Source organism: Struthio camelus, chromosome 1, assembly GCF_040807025.1.
Source record: "Struthio camelus isolate bStrCam1 chromosome 1, bStrCam1.hap1, whole genome shotgun sequence".
Lineage (NCBI taxonomy): Eukaryota > Metazoa > Chordata > Aves > Struthioniformes > Struthionidae > Struthio > Struthio camelus.
The window spans coordinates 189,971,558-189,994,427 of NC_090942.1; the positions used below are offsets into that span (position 1 = coordinate 189,971,558).

At 42.2% G+C, this 22,870-nt stretch overlaps 1 protein-coding gene across 13 annotated transcripts in view; it reads right to left on the reverse strand.

Annotated features, from left to right (window-relative positions):
- Positions 1-3,612: 3,612 nt before the first annotated feature.
- Positions 3,613-22,870, reverse strand: part of ENOX1 (ecto-NOX disulfide-thiol exchanger 1) — a 374,358-nt gene continuing 355,100 nt past the window's right edge. For 12 of the 13 annotated variants that reach the window (XM_068929740.1, XM_068929749.1, XM_068929750.1 and 9 more), the window contains 3 exons: positions 10,890-10,992; positions 7,849-7,934; positions 3,613-4,567 (listed from right to left, as the gene is read on the reverse strand). In XM_068929740.1, coding sequence (XP_068785841.1) covers positions 4,436-4,567; positions 7,849-7,934; positions 10,890-10,992 — 321 coding nt within the window. In that variant the 3' untranslated portion in view covers positions 3,613-4,435. Of the gene's footprint in view, positions 4,568-7,848; positions 7,935-10,889; positions 10,993-17,367; positions 17,739-22,870 lie in introns of those variants that run through there. The other variant, XM_068929752.1, reaches the window with a different exon arrangement.

The following is a 22,870-nucleotide window of genomic DNA, read 5'->3' on the forward strand; positions in this document are numbered from 1 at the left end:
TCACACTTCACATGTTGAACCCTGACATGCATTTTTAAGTTCCCGTTTCAGAGGGACAGAATATTTTACAAAATGAACATCAGTCCTCTAGCTGACCTGAGTACTACTGGAGGCACAAGAAGAATATATCCGTCTCCCCCAAAAAACAATTCCTTTCCCCTCTTCCTCTCCCCAAACTTCCCTCCCTTCATCTCCAAATCAATGCAGATTCAAATAAGTGCAGAACATTTTTGTCAAACTAACCTCGAGTATCAAAATTATTCTAATTTTAAATAAAACAATGTTTGCAATGTTGGGTCATCTCCCAGACCATCTAGAATGCTTTTAAAGCAAAGTATTTTGGCTTTAGATTCTGTAGCATATACTGTACATGATGTGTAAACTAAATGTAGCATAGCTTGATATGGGATTCTCTCGAAATCTCAGTATAGCCATTTCTTAAGTAAATGAGATGGTCTGACAGTTGTGAACATGCAAGTTTCGCCCAAGACACACACACTTCAACAAATAATTAGGCTCCACTATGTGAAATAGCAAAAGGTGATATTAGAGATTTCCTTTTTTTTGTTATGGGGATAATGTAATTTTCATCACACAGTGTACCTCCTGTGGGCATAAAATGCTATTTTACATGCCAATGTAGAGAAGTTACACCTCCTCCTCTCTCTTGAATCTACAGGGCGAAATCCACATTTGTCCAGGAGGTTTTGCACAGTGCATCTCTTAAGCTTTAAGTGGGAATCAAGTACAGTGTAGTTCAGAAGCTGGCCCTCTTAACTCCAGCCCTGTCTAGATGGTATGTCCACATGACATATTTGTTGGCAAAGGGCAGCCAACTCTGCTACCACTCCAAGCCAACTCAAGCCAAGGATGAGCTAAAAAGCATGTTTGAGAGACCAGGAGTTTGGGCCACCTGAGCTCAGGACTCCCTGCAAAATACCCTTGGCATGTTTGGTCAATAGGAAACCAGATCTTCTCCTGCTACACCAGCCCCTGTTTGAGAAGAGGCAAGATCGCTTGATCTTGCAAGATCGAGCAGAGGCAAGAGCTTTCTGCCTTATCTTGCAGGTGTATGCCAGGCCATTACGCAGTCTCACCTTTTGAGCTTGTGGTTAGCCTGGTGCTGTGCTGTCTCTTTGGCCTCTCCTTTCCTCGTTTTTGCTCCACTACTGTTGCGAGGCTGCTACTGTTGCTATACAGGCCTTTGAATCCTTGCCAAACATATGCCAGCCCATACTGGCTTCCTTCAATATGACTCAACTGGAGAAGCCTGCTTTAGGTCCTGCACTGCCTCATTTCACTGAGCACCACTTGGCTACCTCAACACCTTCCTCTCCCTGGTGGAGAGTACACTGACTTTTCCTGCACTTGATCAAGCCTCTGTCCTAGTCAACAGGAAAAAGTGAGTTATAGATTGGGTACTGTTCTACTATATTGACCTCTTTTTTATCATAGATATCACTTCATGCCATTTTCACAAGTTGCAACACCCAGCAATGCTGGGACAGAAGGGCACTGTCACTCACAAACATATGTCTGGAGGCTTAAAGCCATCCTCTTGTAATACACCTCACAGGGAGTCCATCCTCCTTGGCTAGCATGGCATCAGCTTGACTGGCACTACTGCTCAGACCAGCTGGCTAAAGGGTGCATAGCTTGAATTTAACATTGGCTTGCAGAACATCATCATCTTCTCCACATATCAGTAATATATCTACAAGAGATGTCTTTCAAAAGTGGCTCCCTTTATATCATATCACTTTAAGGACTCCCATCTGTATCAGCCAAGACCTAGACATTTCAGCAGCTAAGTGATGGAGATGAGCATTTTCACCCAGTTTTCTCCAAAGCCACTGACCGCTTGACTTCAAGGCCAGTTCTGGGGCCCAGCTTGATCCTGCTGAGGGTCGCCATTAGTTTCAAGTTCTCAGCTGACACTCTGATTCTGACTGGTAAAACTTAATACAAGGCTAAGTATGCCTTAATGGTCTACATACCTTTAGCACTTTACATAGCACTTTACATGCATACCTTTAGCATCTTTACAATACTGTAGGATGCAGGCAGGTTATTTATTCTTAATGTTTAGTTCTTTTACGGTGGTATCTAAAGGCCATTCAAGGAGATTTATCCTACACAAGAACTAGAAAGTCCCTCTCCTTAAGTGCTTACAGTTTGGACAGACAGGAAAGGCCTATGAAGGAAAAAGGAGTAGAAAACACAAGCAGAACAAAAACGGTAGTTGTGTCCCGTCAATTTAAAATTTTTTTTGTGGCTATCTGGGATAGAAATGGTTTTACAGGAGAAGGGATAATCTGAAGAGAGGGAAAAAAAAGGAGGACATAAGGAAAAATGGAGGAGAAGAGAATGTAATGAAAAAGTATAGCATGAAGGAAGCTTAGGTGAAAGTTTTCTCACATCTCTTTCCCCAGTCTAAGTGCCATCCAAACAGATTTATGTTATAATACTTAAATAAGAACTGTCAGACCTAACACATTTTTTACCTGAATTATTCATAGATCTATATGGCCACAGGAAAAGAAAGAGCTGCTATTGGGATTGAACTAGTTAATTTTCATTAACATAACTGGCATATAATTACTAGCTTCACCTGAGTAACTAACCTCAGCACAGCTACTGAAGCAACCATAACAGAGGTGCATGTTTTTTAAGAAAACAATTTCTGTGTATACTGGCTGAAAGCATAGTTTTATCTCATCTGCTGCGTCTACTTCTTTTCCCCTTTTGTGCATAGTTAAGATTTCATTTAATATTTCTATATTCCAGGTAGATGCCAGAAGAGAAATAGATCCTAAAGCAGTAATTGCTAACAGCCATGTAAGAGAGTTCCTTCATGACTAATTGCATTTGACACTAATTACTGCTTATTGAAGAACCTGTGAGAAGCAGCACTCTGACACGTATGTGGATCTGCTGTGATTTGCCTTCTTTCCTGCTGTAGGTGCCCTGCTTTGCAGGGACTGCTCTCGTGTGGCCAGCTCTTCTGCCCATGCAGAGCTGTGACTTGGAGAAGGCTGCTGTTTCTCATTTAGTGCTGTGCTAAGTGCTATGCTGATGCACTTCTTTGAAGTGATGCTCTGGGAGGTGTGACTCCTTCCACATTTTCCTGGCTTGGTTTATACAAACACACTTTTCTGGGCTTTTGCTGGCTCCTACAAGGGTGCTGAAGTACTGCATGTTTGACAGTAAGTCCTAAATGATAATGAGGAAAATTGACCTACTTTTCACCTTGGGTATTTAAGGGACACGACCAAAAGTGCACTATTCCATTCCTTGTCTGGCTGAAGGCCAAAACCATTAGCCAGGAGTTAAAAGGAATAACTAGTCGGATGCATTGTGACAACCCAACACAACACTGCAAATGAAAAATGTAAAGGTGCTTTGTTCTCAGCCTGGCTCCTTGTCTGAAAACCAAATGAAATATGTTCAGTTCAGCAAAGCTCCATGCTGGTGCTTCCTCCAGCAACAATTTTAATTCTTTTCATTCTAACTAATATTACAGGGTCTTTTTTGATTCTCAATAATTTAACTAAGACTTTTGCTGGACTGATAAGCATTCAAAAACATCAGAAGAAAAACTTGTACAAACAATATGGTAGAAGTCATATTTATTGATAAAAATTAATATATCTGCTATAAAATTTGTAACAGTAATGCAACTGAATATTTATTTTGATGCATAAACCTGAATGTTACATACCAAATACAATACAGTAACACTGGTTTCCTCCTTATTTACATGTTTATGAAAATTGATATGCAATCCATGTTAAAAGAACTCGTAATGGAGAATAGTTACATTAGAAAAATAATATTCTTGATAAAGCATTCTTGAGGACTCCAATCACATTTTCAGGCCTCTTTCAATAAGGCAAAATTCCCTGGTACAGCATATAACTTAATTTACAAAATACAATAACTTCAGACACATCTTCAAGTTTTCTTTTGGTATGGTTTTCCTCACTGTAAAATTACTTAATATTCTTACTAAATGGAAAAAACTTTCAGTACCATAACTTAATGAGCTCTACTACATATTACATATACTTCGCTGTAATTTAGCGACTGTTACTGGGCAATCTTTCTCTTTACTGTTTGCTCAATGAGCTTTTCTTATATGTAGGACATGTAGTATTTTGAAATCATTATGACTGTGGTATCTTTCTTCAGTTTTCATAGGAAACAGATCTGTCACATTTTGAAACTTTTTAAAAAATTTTGTTTTATTTTAGGAACTGGTGCACAACTACATTTCCACTCACAAGAGAACGTCACAAATGTAACTAAAATTAGGCTTGGATAACTCTGAAAACATACTACTATGTGCCAAAACTCAAATTTCTTATTTTAATACTTTGTAACCCTGCCATGCTCTAGGAATTCTTCTTCTGCATAGCTTCATTACTAGTCACAGTCAGATAGTTTTAATTCCTTCAAAGGCACAAAACTTCCACCTCTTTTCCAGTGTTGCTCCTACACCAGTGAATTCTTGTTTAAACATGCGTGGTAGTCTCATCAAAAGCATTTCTATCTCATTTGCAGAGATCTAGGAAAGAAAGAAAGATAAAAATAAAGTGAGACAACTGCCCTATAGATTGGAAAGAAGAAATACAGAGAACAGAAATAAAGAAAAACAAATCCAGGGCAGATGAAAATGAAGCTGATCATTATTAATAGTTTTAACCTTAGTCTAACATCTGAATTTCCAAACTCCAAAACAAGTGTAAATTCCTTGCAGGAATGATTCTGTTTTTGTAAGCAGATTCCCATTATAAAATAATTACAATAGCAGGGATATATTGCTATTTTACGGTTGCTGTCATGTAATGTTTGTGTGAAACCCATCTAAGAACTATGGTTGCAGGTATACACGTGGGGAGGCAGAAACAAATGGGACCTTATTCTTCCTTCTCCTCCCATGAGCTCTTGAATCTTTGTACTCCCAGCTCTATCAGTTTTTCTCTTGCAAAAAAACTAAAGCAGAGACTTCATTTTTAATCAGCTCAATTTCATTACTTAGGGACTAAGTGGAATCATCCTTTCCCAGTTTGGCCCAGTTCAGTAGCCCCAGATAAGTGAGCAGTGAAGTTCCTGACTCAGCAACGGGTCAGAATGTTTTTTTATGGCCTTGAAATCTTAATACCTGGTCACGTTCCTATCGAGAAAGATGCTCTCATTGCAGAAAGCACTTTCACAAAGACAACCTTTCTAGTATAATAAGCAAAGAAGTCAAAAAATGAATGGCTGTGAAAAATGAACCGTTCTAATCCTGCAGCTACTTATACTAAACTAATAGTCATGCGAGGAAGAGTAAAGAAATCTCTGCTCCTGCTGCCACAGGTATCTCTGTGGCGTGATAGGCTTCATGGCAATGATGACATTTCTGCTTATTCATATTAGCAGGACACTTTCATGGTGGAGATTCTCATTTTCAAAGCAGTGTATAAACATAAAGTATGCTAATTGCACCTTATTCCACCTAAGGGAGGCAAGAAAATATCTGTCACCTTTTATTTTCCTACAGAGGTTAGTGAGGCAGAAAGATTAAATGATTTGTTAAACGTGGCACTGAAAATCAGTATTGGAGGCAGTCAATCTAGAGCCCCAAAGTAATCAGGTCCATCTTTTACCTACTGTCATAACAGTAACTGATAGCTGGTTACCTCTGGGTAATGCGTCCGAGGCTCTATATCGAGCCCTCAGGCCATACGGGTATGTTGACCTTATTATTCCTGTGTAGGTGAGGAATGACAGGCTAACCATGGGAAGTAACTAAAATTAATCTCTGAGATTACATCTCAGGATTACACTATTAGACAGTTATTTGTTGCTACAAGCAGTTGCTTGCAAAGTAAACCATGCGGTGAATTCTGCTGCACAGGTTTATTATGCAGCAGGGAGGTAGAGTCACAGCTACATAGCAAGGTCAACTGACACCTTGGAGAGCGTGAGACAAGGCCCTGACCACAAAGGCTGCATTTACAAGGTAAGGGCCTGATCCTGGCAGCATCACTGAAGCCAACACGCTGCCCATGAGTAGAAAATCATGGTCAGAGCGCACAAATACACACAAGGAAGGACTGCAGCACTGAAGAGGGAGAAAGCAGACCTCAGTGGACAGAAGCAACGAGAAGCAGGGCTGGAGACCGAGGACACCATATTTAAATGTTTACTATTTTCAGTCAAGAAAAGCAGAACAGGAGTGGCCAGTAAGTGAGACAAGAAGTTAAAACTTAGCCCAAAAGCTGTGGGTTAAGGAAGGACTTGAAGGATGACTGAGAAGACTTGGCAGACGGGGTGCTGCAGGAACTGGGGACAAGATGAAGGAAGGGGCATGTGTGGCTGAGGCACAGAATAGCGAAGCAGAAGAGGAACTGCTGCAGGTACAGATGTTAAGAGCTCTGGAAGTATCCATGCTTGATAAAATCAGATTTATTTTTTTTAACTGACATTCCCTAGCTCCTCATCCCTCCTTACTACCCTCTCTTTGTGGTTAACAATGGATTGTGAAGCACTAGCAAATCTGAGCTGTCACAGTCAGAGGTAAGCGCAAAGAGGTTCACCCTCCTCCCTCACTCCTCCATCAATCTATCTTATTGCCAACAGGCTTTCAGCTTAGGATCTCCTCTGATTTTAGTTATATATATCTTCATGGAAACAGAGGAAAGCTCCTTCAGAAGTAGCCCATCAAAGCAGCTGGAGCTATCTTGGCTATAGGTGGAGACAGTGTTCAGGAGCAAGACATTACCAGGATCAGTGAAGTTGTGTCTAACCAGCAGTATTCAAGGAATACCACTTGCACACACAGCTGCATCCTGACTCCGTATCACAAGAAGATCTGGGCAAGCACTGTCATCCCTCTGTGCAGGGGAAGTATTGGCAGATGTGCATGGTAGATCAGACCTGTGGCTTAGCAGAATCTGTTAAGCAGCTCCAGTGCAGTCTAGAAGATCTAACTGCATAAAAGGCTGCAGGATTTGACCCAAACTGTATTAAGTAGGCCACCATATGGAGATTCAAAGAAACTTTTAAGCAGAGTAAGGTTTCTACTCTAGCTATCTTTGCAGAGCCATTGTTTAGCATTTAGAGTAGCATTCCCCTGATCAAAGGTATCTCTTTCATGGCTGTGCTTCTCACTTGCTTTATATTCAATAGAGAGAAATGGGAACTTTTAGGGCTTGATTCATGTCATCTTACAGTAGATATTGAAAATAAGTCGAAGAATCTTGTCATAAAGGTACCTATTGATGACAGACTGTATGAACTGGTGCATCAAGAAACACTCTGTGCACTGTGCTGTGTTGGCCTCTCTTTTGTGTCGGCTGTAGCTTGTCTGATTTTATAGGCCAGCCAATTTCTTTATGAAGGGGTCCCTGCTTCCTTATGGAGAGGAAGGGCATGTTTCACGGTTCGTTTATGTGTTCGTGAGTGCTCACATGTTCAGGGTGTCTCATGATCAACAACTTTTAGAAAAATAAGGAGTACTTTCCTAAAACTCTCCTCAGTTTAGTGGCCATAGCTACTCCTGCCTCTTGTTGTGCTTTCTTATCAACTATATTTCAGGGTCATGTATCATAAAATCAACTGCTAATCTTTGCCATTTGAAACACTGCTTGCCTTTGCCGCAATGAACAGCTAAGCAATGTGAAGCAAAGGATCTCAACACAAGCATGTGCATTGTAATTTGCGAATGAATAAAGACTGCAAACCCCCAAGCCCCATATCCCATTATCTTTCTAATGGAAACGCAAGAAGAGTTTAACCTGCAGTAAAGAATAATACAATATTTCTATAGAGAAAACAGATTTGGATTAATTTTTTTTTTACCCTAGAGTCCAACTGCTGCATATAAGACCAAAGATATTCTATGTTGGCTCCAAAAGGGTGGACGTGAAGAAATGTGGATATGATACCTGTATTAAAAAACAAATGCACAGTACTGAAATTACCTCAGACAATATATCACTAAAATAAGAAAAATAATTCTGAATTGTTTGTTCTTGCAGGTTTTTCAGTATAAATTATGATTCTTATTTTTCTTACACAACCCAATAAACATAAGAAAATGGCATATTTTTAATACAGTCATAATAACATCATAAACACAATAGCTCATCTTCAGGAATGACAGCAGTTAGCAAGTAAGTGACCAAGATAATATACTGACGAATAAAGGTATTTCTAAACAAAGACTTGCTGGAAGCGTTTCAACTACCAATTTTATGCTTGATTTACTGATATAAAATTGTGGATATTGAAATAGTAAAATTATTGCTTTTTTGCCCTTCACTGGATGCTCTATTGTGAAAATGCTTCATATAATTGTGTCAGAAACCTCACTCCCTCCAATTTTTCTAGTAATTACACTGATGCTGGTTATGAAAAGTGTTTAATCCATATTACCCCAACTACTGCTGAAGAAAACACAAATCATTTCTGACATATTTACTTTTTTTTTTTCCTTAAAAGAGAGACAGTTATGTCTGTCTTCATTGTTACTTACAGGATCATTTTAAAAGATACGGGAATAAAAGTGGTCTAGGAAGAGTCGGGATCAAAGTCTATATACTTTTTCTGCAGTGAAAATCAAGTGACAGCATAATAGTGATGACCAGAGGAAACAGGACTGAGGATATTGGAATTGCTTTTAAAAGCATTAGCCGATTTATCCTTCTTTAAACAAACAGTGAGAATAGAAAATAGCATGTGTGGTACTCACTATTTGGGGAGAGTTGAACTGTAAGAATCAGAGCAAATATTTTCAATTCTGTTTGGATGGGTTTCTTAACTGAACCACCTTAGGGGAAATTCCTTATATTTAAAGCGTAAACAACAAGATTAAAAATGCTTACAAATGACAAAAATAGGTCACTGTATCTTGTGTACTACAGGCCATACAGCTTTCTTGATGCTGAATGAATTAGGATAATCTTGGATTTCAGTTTTTCCCAAATACTGGCAATAGTCGAAAATGATAAGTAAAATTTAACTCATTTTAGATCAGCTTTGCAAAAAACACTTTCTTCCTTCCTTCACTTTTCCTATAGCATTTGCAAAATTACGATGCTGCAAAGGCAGAAATCTTGTGTTTAATTTCATGCTGTGGCAAATCCTAGCAGTCATTGCCTTCGTCGTGCTCTGTGTGACCATAGGCACATACACAAGTGCTTCTGAGGCAAAAGTCAAGACCATGACACTTGGATGGGTTGACTGGAAATGCAATTTGTATTCAAATCACATTTTGCCACTGGCATTGCATTTGTTATGCATGTGCCTAAAACTTTTCAACTCAGGATGTTCAAAGATAGCTCTTTCATATAATGAAAGAAGAAGTTGCGTTAAAATATTTTTTGTTATTCCGTGGAGTTCTATGATAACTTTTAGCAATTTTGTTTTTCTTTCATCGTCTTTTCCCTCTAAGAGAATATTAACACTTGTAAAATATCGATAAACTTAGTGAAGGATGAAGGCAGGGCATGGTCTTCCCCAGCCATACCTGAACGTGCCTTAGAGGAAGAGATAAAATGAAGTTTCCATCTTGAACAATCTTTTGCCTTTGAAGTGTAAAACTGAGCCAGTTGTGGGGATTTTATGACCGGTAGCATATGGACTGAGATTATATTGTTTATTTGGGTGTGCCGCTTGGGCACCTGATTTAAAGCAGTGCTACCATTTGTTACAGTGAAATAATGGGTGACCTAAAGAAGAAGAATTCTGTATCCTGTTCTTAATATCCCATCCTACCTACTCTTCTAGTGTAAGTAATCAGTGAACAAATCAAATACTGTCCACTACAATTAAAAGTTCCAAAATTTAAAGTAACAACTAAAATCAATTTATACATTTCTGTACATCCCAGTGTAACACATCTCCCCAGTCACAGTAAGTTTCCTATTTTGTACTAAGATCTTCAAACATTTAAACACATTCTTCACTTTTAAATGAACTTTTTTTGTGTTTCCATATCCCATGAATAAACCACCAATCAACTTTCCTGATGTTTACCAGGCACACATGGATTGCACTTAGACAAATTTATGTGTTTTTTTAGCTCTCATCTACTGGGATAGTGCTGACTGTGAAAGCCCCAGTCCAGTGAAACGAAACCTGTACTTTTAGGTGAGTGCTCTGGTAAATGGCAGTCGTGCCCTGAGGAGCACTTTGGACCCTGCACCTTTAAGCTCCCTGAAAACCTGCCCCTCTGAAACCAGGTGCAAGATGCGCTGATTCACATGGGTCATGTTCCCTCCAAGGGCATCAGGGTCGCATTTGTATGTAGCTGAACGCAAGGTAGCACTTAGCTGGCCTACTGCCTATAAGCTTTAATTTTAAGGCACTCTTGAAGAGCTTATTTTAAAGGTTTTAATTTTAGGTAAAGGATGTGACAATCCTTGTGGTATTCTTTATAAATATTCATATCACTAATTCCCTCATTATCACTAATGTCAAAAGCATAAATCTGGCTTGCTTAATACATCCACTACACATATTTTTGCTTGATAGTTTGCCAATATTGTTGCCATCCCTTTCTCCTTCACCATTTTGCCTGATGATCAGATGACAAGTTAAACAGTTCTAGCCTGTTAAATCTCAGTGAAAATAGTCATCATACAAGTCCATATAAAGATCCTGAAATTTTCTTCATACCCCAAATCCTTTCATTAAAATCTGCAGAGTTTTTAGCTAAAAGAAGAGAAGTCCACTTCTATTTCAGGATGTCTCTTCCTGAAAACCATTCCGAATCCGGATGAAAAATAAGAATCTCCCTTTTTACTTTTATTAAAGCAAAGATGCATGCAAACCCATATGCAAAACACAGGCTTGTTAAAAGAAGGCTTGACAAAAAATTTAATTTTTGGTTATCTTACCTATTAATAGTGCCTCTTTCTCTGATTTTAGACCGGGGCTTCGTTTCTCAGAATTTTTTTCTCTGTCTTGGTTGACCAATGCTACTGTCAATACATTGATTTCCTATAAAATTTAAAAAGAAAACAGGTGCTCATGTAGGTTTCATTTACTTCAGTTAAACCTGTCTGCTTCCTTTCAACTCTGTAAAAAAGATCATTACTTTAATTTACATCTAAAGACAAGACAATTATAAATAATTGATTTGTTTGCAGAATACTAAGACACTTTTTGAAACGCTTTTTCCCCAAGAGCTACTGGAAGAGAAATTTGTCTTATGGAGTAAGTGCTAACTTTGTTGTGAGTACTTCTTCATTAGATTGCCTTGAAAAATGTGCCATAATATCTAGAGATGGTCGGAAAATTCCAGTTTTCTAACTATTAAAGCAGTAAACATAGACTCCCTCTAGGGAACATGGCTGGAAACATTCAGCTACAGCTGTAAGAGTATTCAACAGTAGCATTGCTTCTAGCTACTAGAGTACAATCATCTACCCTGTTATACTCTTAGACCGGTGCTGGCCATGGTGTAGGCCCCTATCCCAAACAATTCCCAGGCACATTTGGGAAGATGGCATATTTCAGGGAGCATTCCTAAGAGGTGGCTTGCATGCAGTCACCTTGTTTTGAGAGCTAAAAAGATCCAGCCTTAGGGAGTAGCAAGTCAAGGCTCCTGCTCTGAGCTCCCTTTTCTGCAGAGTCCAGTGGCCTGACCCCCTCCAAATCTCCACCAGGCTCTCATATGCTAGATCCTTCATCACAAGTACCCCAGCAATTGTGTGACACAGATTGCTCTTCTCCTGGGCATATGTGAAGCAAACAAATTATCTCTATTTCAGAGGCATGTAAGTGGCCTCAAAGTGCATCGCACAATATCTGAGCATATACATGAGCTGTTTCCATGGAGCAACTGATATGCAGTAACTCATTCCTTAGTAAGGCAGTGACTCATGCTGCTGCATCTGCTCTGTGAAATGCTCAGCAGTTTCTTGCAAAACCTGGGAGGCGGAGGGCATGGGGCTGGAGATACGTCAGTGTTTGGTGAGGCTGTGCAGGAATGGTGCTCCAGTTTTGGCTGAGGGAGACCAGGGGTGCTATACACAGCTGGAGGGGACAGGAGACCTGGCAGCCTTCAATGCAGGCAGATTTGCACTGGTTGGTGTAATGATGGGGACAATCTAGAATATGCACTTGGGGCAGTGTCTTGCTCTACAATTCTTGGAAAGCTTTTTTAGCAGTAAAGGAGAGACTTTGGACTTGGGTATCTCTAGTGCATTTCTGGAACTATAGGCCGTACTTAAAAAAAAAAAAAACCCACAAAACCGAAAGACCCAAAATGTGTCAGATGTATCTCTCTAGAGATGAATTGGACTGTACAGTCTGAGAATGGCAAAAGGAGTGAGGCACTTCCTTGTTCTCAATTTAATCTGCCCTCCCTCTACCCTGCTGTTGTACTCCATGCTCTTTATAGGGTGTCTGCAAGGAGCAGCTGCCCGATACTCAGTGCCTGCTGGCTCAGATGCTTCGTGGTTTCAAATGTTCCTTCATGCTGAGAAGTAGAATAAGTTGCCATGTGTCAGCTAAGAGTCTGCATGTGCATCTGAGTGTGTGTATCCCGAGCCCCTGGCAAATGACAGACTCTAACTGACCTTAGCCCATAGTAAAAGAGGAGTAAGATGCATTAAATCACCTTATGTTTGCTGCAGTTGTGGTGGCCAGCTGAGCCATATCTCCTGGCCAAACAGAGAGATCTATGTGTAGCTGTTTACATGTGATATACTCACTCTAAACTGCCTTTTCAGTCAATAGAAAAGCAATGGTTAATTTTAGAGTGATGTAATTTTAATTATTTACTTTATGATGAAATAAATTACACCTTAGAGGAGCCTGTTTCATTTTCCTCATTGGCTACAAAGGAAACCTTATAGCACAAATTTAGACACGACAGGTAGGAGAGAGTCTGCTGTTCGAGAGCTGCAGTGATGCACTCTTAAAATAATAGTGTGCCTGAGCTCTCTGGCAACAAAATCACCGTGATGCTAACAATCCTGTAGTCCTGTAACGAACAAGGCCCATCATGCCAGCAGAAACAGGTACTCTGAGTTGGCTAGTTCGGTCAATTCCCGTCCCGATACAACCAAAGGCTAAGACGAATACTCATCTGCTGCTGGCCATGACGTCCAAGAACGGTGAAACAACACCCAGACAGAAAATAGATATAAGAAAAGCGTTCAAATGAATGGCAAGGGGGTTATGGATCAGAATAACAGAGCTGGATGGCAGATTTCTGGATACTAGGAGCAGAAGAGCAGAGCAACATATGGCACCAAAGCTTGTACAGGTTAAGATGTAACTTTTCACTCCGTCGGAGATAGAAAAGTAGTCTAAAAATAACAATTCCTGAGAGGGGAAGGAGAGAACAGAGAGATGAGTATTTGATATAACAGGCCCCAAACACAACACGCTAGCAGTTTCAGATGGGATTAGAAGTTTTGTCGAGCAGTGATGCAGAGAAAGAAAGTATATTCCCATTGGGAGCAACAAACAGATGGATTCTCATTTAATGGCTAGATTTGAGCCTGTGCAGAACATTTTATATGATTTATAGAGCAGTGTAAATGGCTGCTAAAGGAAGTCACACCAAGCCTTCCTTAGCTGTATGTTGGTGTGGAGAATAAAAGAGCAAAAAACTGATTATAGGGGATCCTGAGGAAAATAAGAATGGCTAAGGTAGCTACTCAGCAAAAGATTGGCTTTTGAAGAAGTGTGCAGGTTCTTGAAGGTTAGAAAAGGGGAGATTTCTGCCATCCAAGACTGCCAGCCCCAGACAAGATGATAAATTAAACAATTCTATTGTACTCAGCTGCCAAAACAAGCTTGCATAGGGCATGAGAAAATCCAGGGCAGCTGTGAGTGGTCAAACAAAGGATTCAACAGCAATGTTAGTAGGAGTTAACAATTATTCAAGAGAAATGGGCATATCTGTGTCTAAAAAAACCCTAGCAGATAATTTGTCCAGAAACTAGGCTAATATAAGCAAAAACCTTAGATATCTGACTATACACTGTAGATACAAATCTGGTAGTTACGGAGCCTCTACAATTTGTTCTCATGCAGTTAATTTGCACATTTTTAGAGGCACTACTTATGACAATGAACAGAAACAAAACTTTTAAGAGTATAAAGGTGAAAGAGGCAATAACTAATAGGAAAAACCTCTGAATAGAAGCAAACAGTTAGGTCACCTCTCTGACATGAGCAAAAGATACTGATCACCAGGCGCCTGAGGAAAATTACTTAAGATATACTGCATTACAGTATTTCCTTTTTTTTCCTGGAGACCATCCTCTATTTGGCAAATGCTGTTTTCCGAGGCCTTAAGCATTCTCCTTTAACAGGTTTCATTATAAAAGGAATATTTTGCTACCATCTGTCAGTTACTGCATTAAAGGACATGAGCATGTGCAAAACCAGTACTCATTAGAAGTGAAATGACCTTGCAGGAACTAAAAACAGTATATGAAAGGCTTAATCCAGGCTAAATCACACCTGGAGACCATTAGGGACCTGGCCCTACTAATTATTGACAAATTACGTCAGGTATCAGAGAACATGGAGGTCCAACTTGATGATGATAGCTCCAGAGCTGCTCAGCATGCATGCAACCATTCTGTGTGCTCTTGCCATTGCCAGCTTGGAGCTTTTCCCTACAAATGAGCACTTTCATTCTTCAACAGCTGATGAAAAGACATGAATTTCCCTCATGAGCCTGATGATCTGAATGATTTTGCAGTACCCCTGAGGGTCAGCACTTTGATTCGGGGCTCCCTGCCTTGGAACGAGGGAGGGGAAGACCAACAGAAAGAGAGTCTTTCTGGCAAATTTCAGGAGTACTTGCTGGGTAAAGAGACAACAGTACAATAGTGACTTTTTCACATAGACTATTCATTTCCACAGGCAGACTTCAAACACTAAGGCTGACATAGAGCTAATGGCTGTGTTTACACTGTGGATGGTTGTGCATGACAGTTCCCACATATGCATCTATACCCTACGCATGTCCTGGATATTAGCTGGGACAGAGGCTGGGTTTGCACCATCCTTACATCAGCATCCTGGCTTCTTTTGGAAGAAAATACAGAAGCACGGTAAGGTGGAACAACACGATGCACTCAAAAAGGTGCCCGATCTTGCCAGTCCACCATGGAGCGGCTGGGTCCCACACTGTAGACACAGCAAATGAAAACATAATTCCTGGTAGAGCTGCATTGCTGGAAGGGTACACAAAAGTCCTGAAGGGTGGAAGATATATCATTCATCTCTACACAGAATTGCTGCAGAAGGCTACTTCTGTCATTCAAGATTTTAGCAGATCGGAAAGCCCCGGCTGTTTCTCCTGGATAACTTGGGTCTTTCAGGCCTTCATCAGTTTCTTCAATGGGAAAGTGTGACATTGCCTATAACGTTCTCATGCCAGCCATCACACATCCTCTATAATCCAGTGCACCTCTTTGACCAGTACAAAATGGGCAGGTGGCATATAAAATGTCTGCTCTTGCCCAGGCCTCCTGTCTTTGGCAGAAATGCTTCTCCTTAGCTCAAACACTTCTGTGACCCTGAAAGCATCTGCTAGCCAGCATCCCTGAAAATGGGGGGAGTGAGGAGTTGCCATTCCCCATAAACATTACCCAAGAGCTGAGCAGGGCTTAAAAAGTTCCTGTCCTACCTGGAAACTACTCCTGCAAGAGTACAGTTCCACTTCACCCATTGTTCAGAACTCTACTTGAAAATCAGAATATGGGAGTCACTGAATGTGACATGGAAGACACTTGGCATGTGATTAGGATGCAAATGACAAATATCCAAAGAGCTGAAATACTCCCTCAACTATCTGGATAATCCAAATGTTTGATAATTACATTTAAACCTAGAGAGAATGATGACTGCTTATAGATCGTCAAAGACCTTGTTCCTTCTTTTGTGGTATATGGGATTCTGCAGGACTGTGTAGTGAGGCGGTAAGAATATTATGCTTTGTGAAAGATCAAGTAAAGAAAAAAAAACTACCAGAGTTTGGAAGGGTCTGCAGAACATTTTGATGTTTGTGCTGTATGTACAAAGCCAATTGATGTAGTTAAAACAGTAGCAGGGAGGAAGGACTAAATGTTGGACACAGCAGCCACATGACATGTGAATGGTGAATGTTTTCAGATGTGAAGAATACAGCACACTTTCTTATCAGCCAGGGGATTTCTGAGAGAGATGAGTAGGAGGAGAAAAATACTATTAATGGTAATGTTATCTGATAACATAAGCAAGAAGCTTGCAGGCTATTAACAGCAGACCAGAGATATGCTATAAGCTTGAAAAGAAAAAGCTATTGTATGGTTTTGATAGAGGAAAGAACCATACGTGCATGATACCAAATCCTCAGTCCCTAAGCTCTTGAAAGGCATACATGCACCTTCTCTGAGTGTGTAGAAATCAGGCTTAGATTTTAGAGCTGGTTGCCCAAATTCTGCTTATTGACAGCCATGCAAGTTTGGTAATTACACTGCAAACATGAGTAGAAACTAGCCTATAACATGAAGATAGTGTATTTTTCATTTATTTGTATTTATGTGGAGATCTCTTTTAAGTCTGGCATAACTGTGTTTGTTTTCCTGGCCTTTGGTTAAATGTATTTCATACTGACACCTGAAAATTTAGTTTTGATGTTTTAAGCTGAATGGAGCCTAATTTGTTTTCCAGTTAAGTGAACTGGAACTTTGCAACAGTTTTACTGTATATCGGATGAAGCCTCTTAAATTTATGGGGCACACAAGGTTGAGCTACAAGTCAAGTTTTGACAGCTTAAGATGCTTGTCAGTTGACAATGGGCTGCTTTCCTTGTGTATGTTCTTATCTCAGGATGAATACAAAGTTATTGAACTCGAGTTAAAATACAGTGGAGGATCTTATTTAAATTTAACTTAAATGAAATTTCATTGCAAATGAGGCAATGTAAGAGCACACTCACAGACAACGATCATGACTCAGATCATCACAAAAATGCAAAAATCACTTAGGTTGGTACGGATCTCAGGAAGTTGCTAGTCCAACCTCATGCTCAGAGCAGGGTCAGCTTTGGGGTCAGATTAGCTTGCTTAGGGGTTTACCCAGTCGAGTTTTGAAAATCCTCAAGCATGAAGACTGCACAACTCTCCTGGCAACCTTTTTCACTGCTGGCCTACTGTCATGGTGAATAAGTTTTTTCTTGTATCCAGTCTGAGCCTATCTTGTTGTCTCTCATTCTCTTACCATACATAAGTATTCAGAATCTGCCTCTATCTTCTTGCTAGGCAGGGTGCTGTGAGGTCCCCCCGAAGCTGTCCCTTTTCCAGGCTGAACAAGTCCAACTCCCTCAACCTCTCCTCGTATGAGTGCCATCCGGGTGGTCCTCTGTTGAACCTGCTCCAGTTTGTCAATGTCTTTCCTGTACCGGGGATCCCAAAACTGGATGCAGTATCTAATGCGGTCTAATAAGTGCTCTGCCAAGCAGAGGGGGATAATCCAGTTCCTTGACCTTCTGGCTGTACTCCTGTTAATACAGTCCAGAAGGCTGCTGGCTGTTTTTGCTTCTGGGTGTGCTGCTGGCTCATGTTCTTGCTGTCCTCCAGGTCTCTTTCAGCAGAGTTGCTCCTCAGCCTGTATCATTGCAGAGGTTCTTCCTTCCCTGGTGCAGAGCCCTACATTTGTCCTAGATGAATTTTGTGAGGTTCCTGTTGCCTCCCCACTTCATGTGAGTGCACTCTGTCTCCTCTTCCATGTGACTGTTAAATGGGATAGGTAAAAAAATGGACTTACAAATGGTTAATTTGTAACCAGCCTCCAGGTAGAGTATGAACAATTAATTGCCATCCTTTAAGCCTGTTGATTCAGCCAATTTTTCACACAACTAGGAGTTCACCTAGACAGACTGTAACATCCCAGCTTGAATACAAAGGTGCTGTGAGAGACCATATTAGAAACCTTGCTAAAGTCAAGGTGGATTGCAATCCACTGCTTTCCCTCAGTCACAGAGCTAGTCATTTCATCACAGAAGGCTGATCATGTCGGTCAAGGCCCTTGGTAAAACCATGTTGGCTGCTCCCAATCATCTTCTCCTTTGTGCACCAGAAAAAGCTCCCGAGAGGTCTTACTCTATCAATTTTCTAGGGAATTAAGTAAGGCTGTCCTCCTCTGAGCCTGACTCACCAGCTCTCAGCCAGCTTGTTGCCCGTTCCACAGAAGAGCTCCATACATTCAATTTCTTCTTGTAAAAGCCAGATAGAAGCTTTGCTCTTTTTCTCTTCCTGTCTTTCCTAAAAAGCCTGGACCGATACATTGCAGAACTCCAGCCACACACACTGTCCCAGTGGTCCCAGTTATCCTAACAGTGTCATGGCTCTGCATCAGCATATGGGGCTCCACGTCCTCCTGTTTGTTTCCCAGGTTGTGTGCGTTTGTGTGTGGGCACCTGAGGTGGGAGCCTGTGTGACCTGTTCTGTCCTTCCCATGGGGTCTCTTGGTCTCACCACCCTGATCCATTTGCTTACGACCTGACCTCGGTTCCCTCACTTATCTGCAAGCTGTTACAATCCTCCCTAGACATACCTAGCTTTAAGCCTTCCTCCCTGAGCTGGGAAACCTGTTCATAAACATGTTTTTACCCCACTTCACTAAATGGATCCCATCTCCCACTTAGCAGTCCTCAATTCTCAAAGAGGGACCCCTGGTGATAAAAGCCAAAGGTCTGCCTTTGACATTAGCCATTCAGCCAGCTGTTAACTTGCAGGATGCATTCACTCCTACTAAAGACTTTAGCCCTTTTTTGGTAATCAATGAAAACATCAGCTAGGTTTCCTTGTCCTTCAGTTTTGCCATTAAAGCTCTGTAGGCCCCATTGCTTTGCCCCAAATCTCCCTTGGCAGCAACACAGGTGCCTACATGGACGAGTAACAGGGGGTAATAGTCCAAGGGCGAGATAAGCCTCAGCGTTTTATCTGCACCTTCCAAGTTCTGGGCCCCCATCATGCAATAAACAGTGTATATCTCAACAGGTGGGCACCTCCATCCCCTTTAGAAGGGATTTTCTGATTGCCATTCCATGCTGCTTCTTCTTGGTCCTTGTTAAGCTATGTGATAAAAGACTTGTCTCCTCACACACAGAGGAGCAATAGCAGGTGGGGGAACCCCAATAACTTCATCAGAGAAAGAAGCTCCTAGCTAAGGGCTACCCCAGGAAAGTATTAGCCCTATGAGCTGGTGGAGACACCCACCTGATGACTAAATGGGAAGGCTCTCCGGTTCACCTTACAGACTAAGGGGCATTTCTGCCTACAGTATGAGACTTATTATGGGATGCAGGGAAGAATATTGTGTTTAGAGGAAGAGCCAAGGGTGGGGAAAGGGAGGGATCAGAGTGCTTTGGGGAAAGGAAAAGTCTGGGAAAATAGAGGGTTAAGGGAATAAAGGGGCCAGTTGTATGCAAACAGGGGGCTGGTCAGTACGCTCGTCTGGCCATGCCCTGCGCCTGATCAGCACAGTCTGTACAGTCTTCTCATTAAACTCTTTTCTAACTATTTTCCTGGATGAGGGACTCTCTCTTGTGTGTACCTGTGTACCATGTAAGGCCTAAGTGCCAGCAACTGGAGCTGGACCATAGGTCATAGGTACCCATGTGTCTGGGGTGCCAGCAACCACAGACACCGAAGTGTATGTATGTGGTATGAGTATGCATGTCAGCATGTGATTACTAGTGAACATCAAACTGGATGAGCTGCTAAGTGGGATAAGAGGATCAGATAAGATAAGATAGGAGGCTTAGGAGCCAGGTATTGAAGCGGCTGTTATAGTCTGGGCCGCGCACTGATGAGAGCAGAGGGTCTGTGACTTGCCTGCTGGAGAGACCAGGGCATCCAGTCCAGCAGCTAAGGAGACCATGGGGCCAGGGAATGAGACACCCATTTATGTAAGTGTGCGCGTGTGTGTGTGTACATGCACGTGCATGAGGCAAGCTACTGGGTAGGCTGGGTGTCTGAGGCCAGATACTGGCAGGATGCCCAGTGCATGCGTCTCTGTGTGTGTTGGTGTGTGCAAGGGGATTCGAGCGCTAGCAACTGCAGAGGGGGCCCAGGGGCTCATATGTTGCCTGGGCAAGTGGCTGGGGAGAGCCAGGATCCAGGGACAGCTACTGGATAGACAGTAACTAAGTCCAGCTGCTATAGGGATCCACATTGTATATATGGATACATTTCCCACTAATGGACCTTCATCCTGATCAGCCAGAGAGGGGGTCGGATGAGGCCATGGCTGCTGTTTTTACAGGAGTGTTGGGTGTTTGTGTTGATTTGTGTGGCCAGCCATGTGTATCTATATGCATGTGTTGTATATGCATGTTTGTGTCTGGGCCTATGGGGAACATGTGCTCAGCCTCACTACTGGTTGGACGTGGGGGCTGGGAGCTGCAGCACCTCTTCTCTGTTGGGCTGCCAGATTCAGCAGCTCCTAATAGTGCTAGTGCTTGGTTCAGGCCCAAAGGGCTCTGAGTCTTCCTTTAAGGGAGCTCATTCCCCTTCACTGGCTATTATGGCACTGTAATGTAATGTGATGTGTGGCAATTTGGATGGGTGAACTCTGAAAGTAACTCAAAATTCCCTAGGAACATCACGTGCGTTGGCTCTTCTTTCAGCATGTCAAAGGATAACCATTTCAGTCTCTCTGCTGGCTACTCCACTAAAATATTTTAATTACTAGAAAAATGTTCATAAGCTTTGACATATATAACGCTTTTGCTGCTGCAATAAAGCCTAGCAAATGAATTGGTCCTATATTAGCAAAAGAACTGTTTCCTAGAATTCTTATATTGCACACAGTACTGGTTCACCACAGCCTAAGACTTGCTTTCAATAACGTGGTTGACATTAAGTTAGGTGATCTTGCCACTTATTCGGAGCAGAAAGGCCAGATGACACGCTCTCTATACGTAGAGAAGTCTCTTGGACTCTATGCACACTGGGACAACTCAGTTTAGACTAACAAATTATGCCATTACTTTAAGTGTATAAAGAATGAGTCAATACCATCTAAAGTATTCAACCATCTGCCCAAAACCAGAGCTCTAACACAGGGCAGCCCATCATACTTTTGGAAAAGGAATAGTTCACACAGTTCATCAAAAAACCCCTAGGTTTTCAGTGTTTTTTCCCCAGGATCTCAGAGAACCTCTATCCCTCTTCTATCTAACTAGTGATACAGAAGTATATATTTGCAATATATGATGCTACTGGTGAGTATCGTAACAGTTTTTGCTAGTGACTAGTTTTTCATTAGAAAGTATACAGAGTAGGTGTGACCTTTTCACTCAGAGCAAGCTTAAACGTGTTTGATACCTTGTTTTGTGCTGAGCAAGAAACCACTGTTGAGTTTGTCAGCTACAGTACACTAATTACTTTTAAGGTACACTAGCATAGGAAATTAGCACTAGCATTGGATGAGCAAGGAACTCCTGACAAACCTCCAGCAGAAGAAGGAAGTACACAGAATGTGGAAGAGGGGACAGGCCACTTGGGAGGAATACAGGGACGTTGCCAGAGTATGCAGGGATGCGAGGAGGAAGGCTGAGGCCCCTCTGGAATTAAGTCTGGCAAGAGATGTCAAGGACAACAAGAAGGGCTTCTTCAAACACATCACTAGCAAAAGGAAGACTAGGGAAAATGTGGGCCCGCTGCTGAATGGGGCGGGTGCCCTGGTGACAAAGGATATAGAGAAGAGTTATTGAATGCTGCCTTTGCTTCAGTCTTTACTGCTAAGGCCAGCCCTCGGGAATTCCAGACCCTCTCCAGGCAAGAGAGGAAGTCTGGAGAAAGGAAGGCTCTCCCTTGGTGGAGGAGGATTGGGTTAGAGATCATTCATGCAAACTTGACATCCACAAATCCATGGGCCCCGATGGGATGCACCCACGAGTGCTGAGGGAGCTGGCGGATGTTATTGCTAGGCCACTCTCCATCATCTTGGAAAGGTCGTGGAGAACAGGAGAGGTGCCTGAGGACTGGAAGAAAGCCAGTGTCACTCCAGTCTTCATAAAGGGGCAAGAAGGAGGAGTCAGGAAAGTTCAGGCCTCTCAGCCTCACCTCCATCCCTGGAAAGCTGATGGAACAGCTCCTCCTGGAGGCCCTCACTAAGCATGTGGAGGACAAGAAGGTGATCAGGAGCAGTCAGCACGGATTCACCAAAGGGAGATCATGCTTGAGCAATCTGAGAGCCTTCTCTGATGGAATGAGTGGCTGGGGAGAGGAGGGGAGATCAGTGGTTGTTGTCTCCCTGGACTTCAGCAAGGCTTTGGACACTGTCTCCCATCACATCCTCCCAGGTAAACTCAGGAAGTGTGGGCTAGATGAGTGGACGGTGAGGTGGACTGAGAACTGGCTGGATGGCCGAGCTCAGAGGGTTGTGGTCAGTGGTGCGGAGTCTAGTTGGAGGCCTGTAGCTAGCAGTGTCACCGAGGGGTCAGTCCTGGGTCCAGTCTTGTTCAGTGTATTCATCAAAGGCCTGGAGGAAGGCAGAGAGTGCACCCTCAGCAAGTTTGCTGATGAGACTAAACTGGGAGGAGTGGCTGGCACACCAGAAGACTGTGCTGCCCTTGAGAGGGACCTGGACAGCCTGGAGAGTTGGGTGGAGAGGAACCTCCTGAAGTTCAACAAAGGCAAGCGCAGGGTCCTGCACTAAGGGAGGAAGAACCCCATGCAGCAGGACAGGCTGGGGGTTGACCTGCTGGAAAGCAGCTCTGCAGCGAAGAAGCTGGGAGTCCTGGTGCACAACAAGTTGACCACGAGGCAGCAGTGTGCCCTTGTGGCCAAGAAGGCCAAGGGGATCCTGGGGTGCATTAGGCAGAGTGTTGCCAGCAGGTGGAGGGAGGTGATCC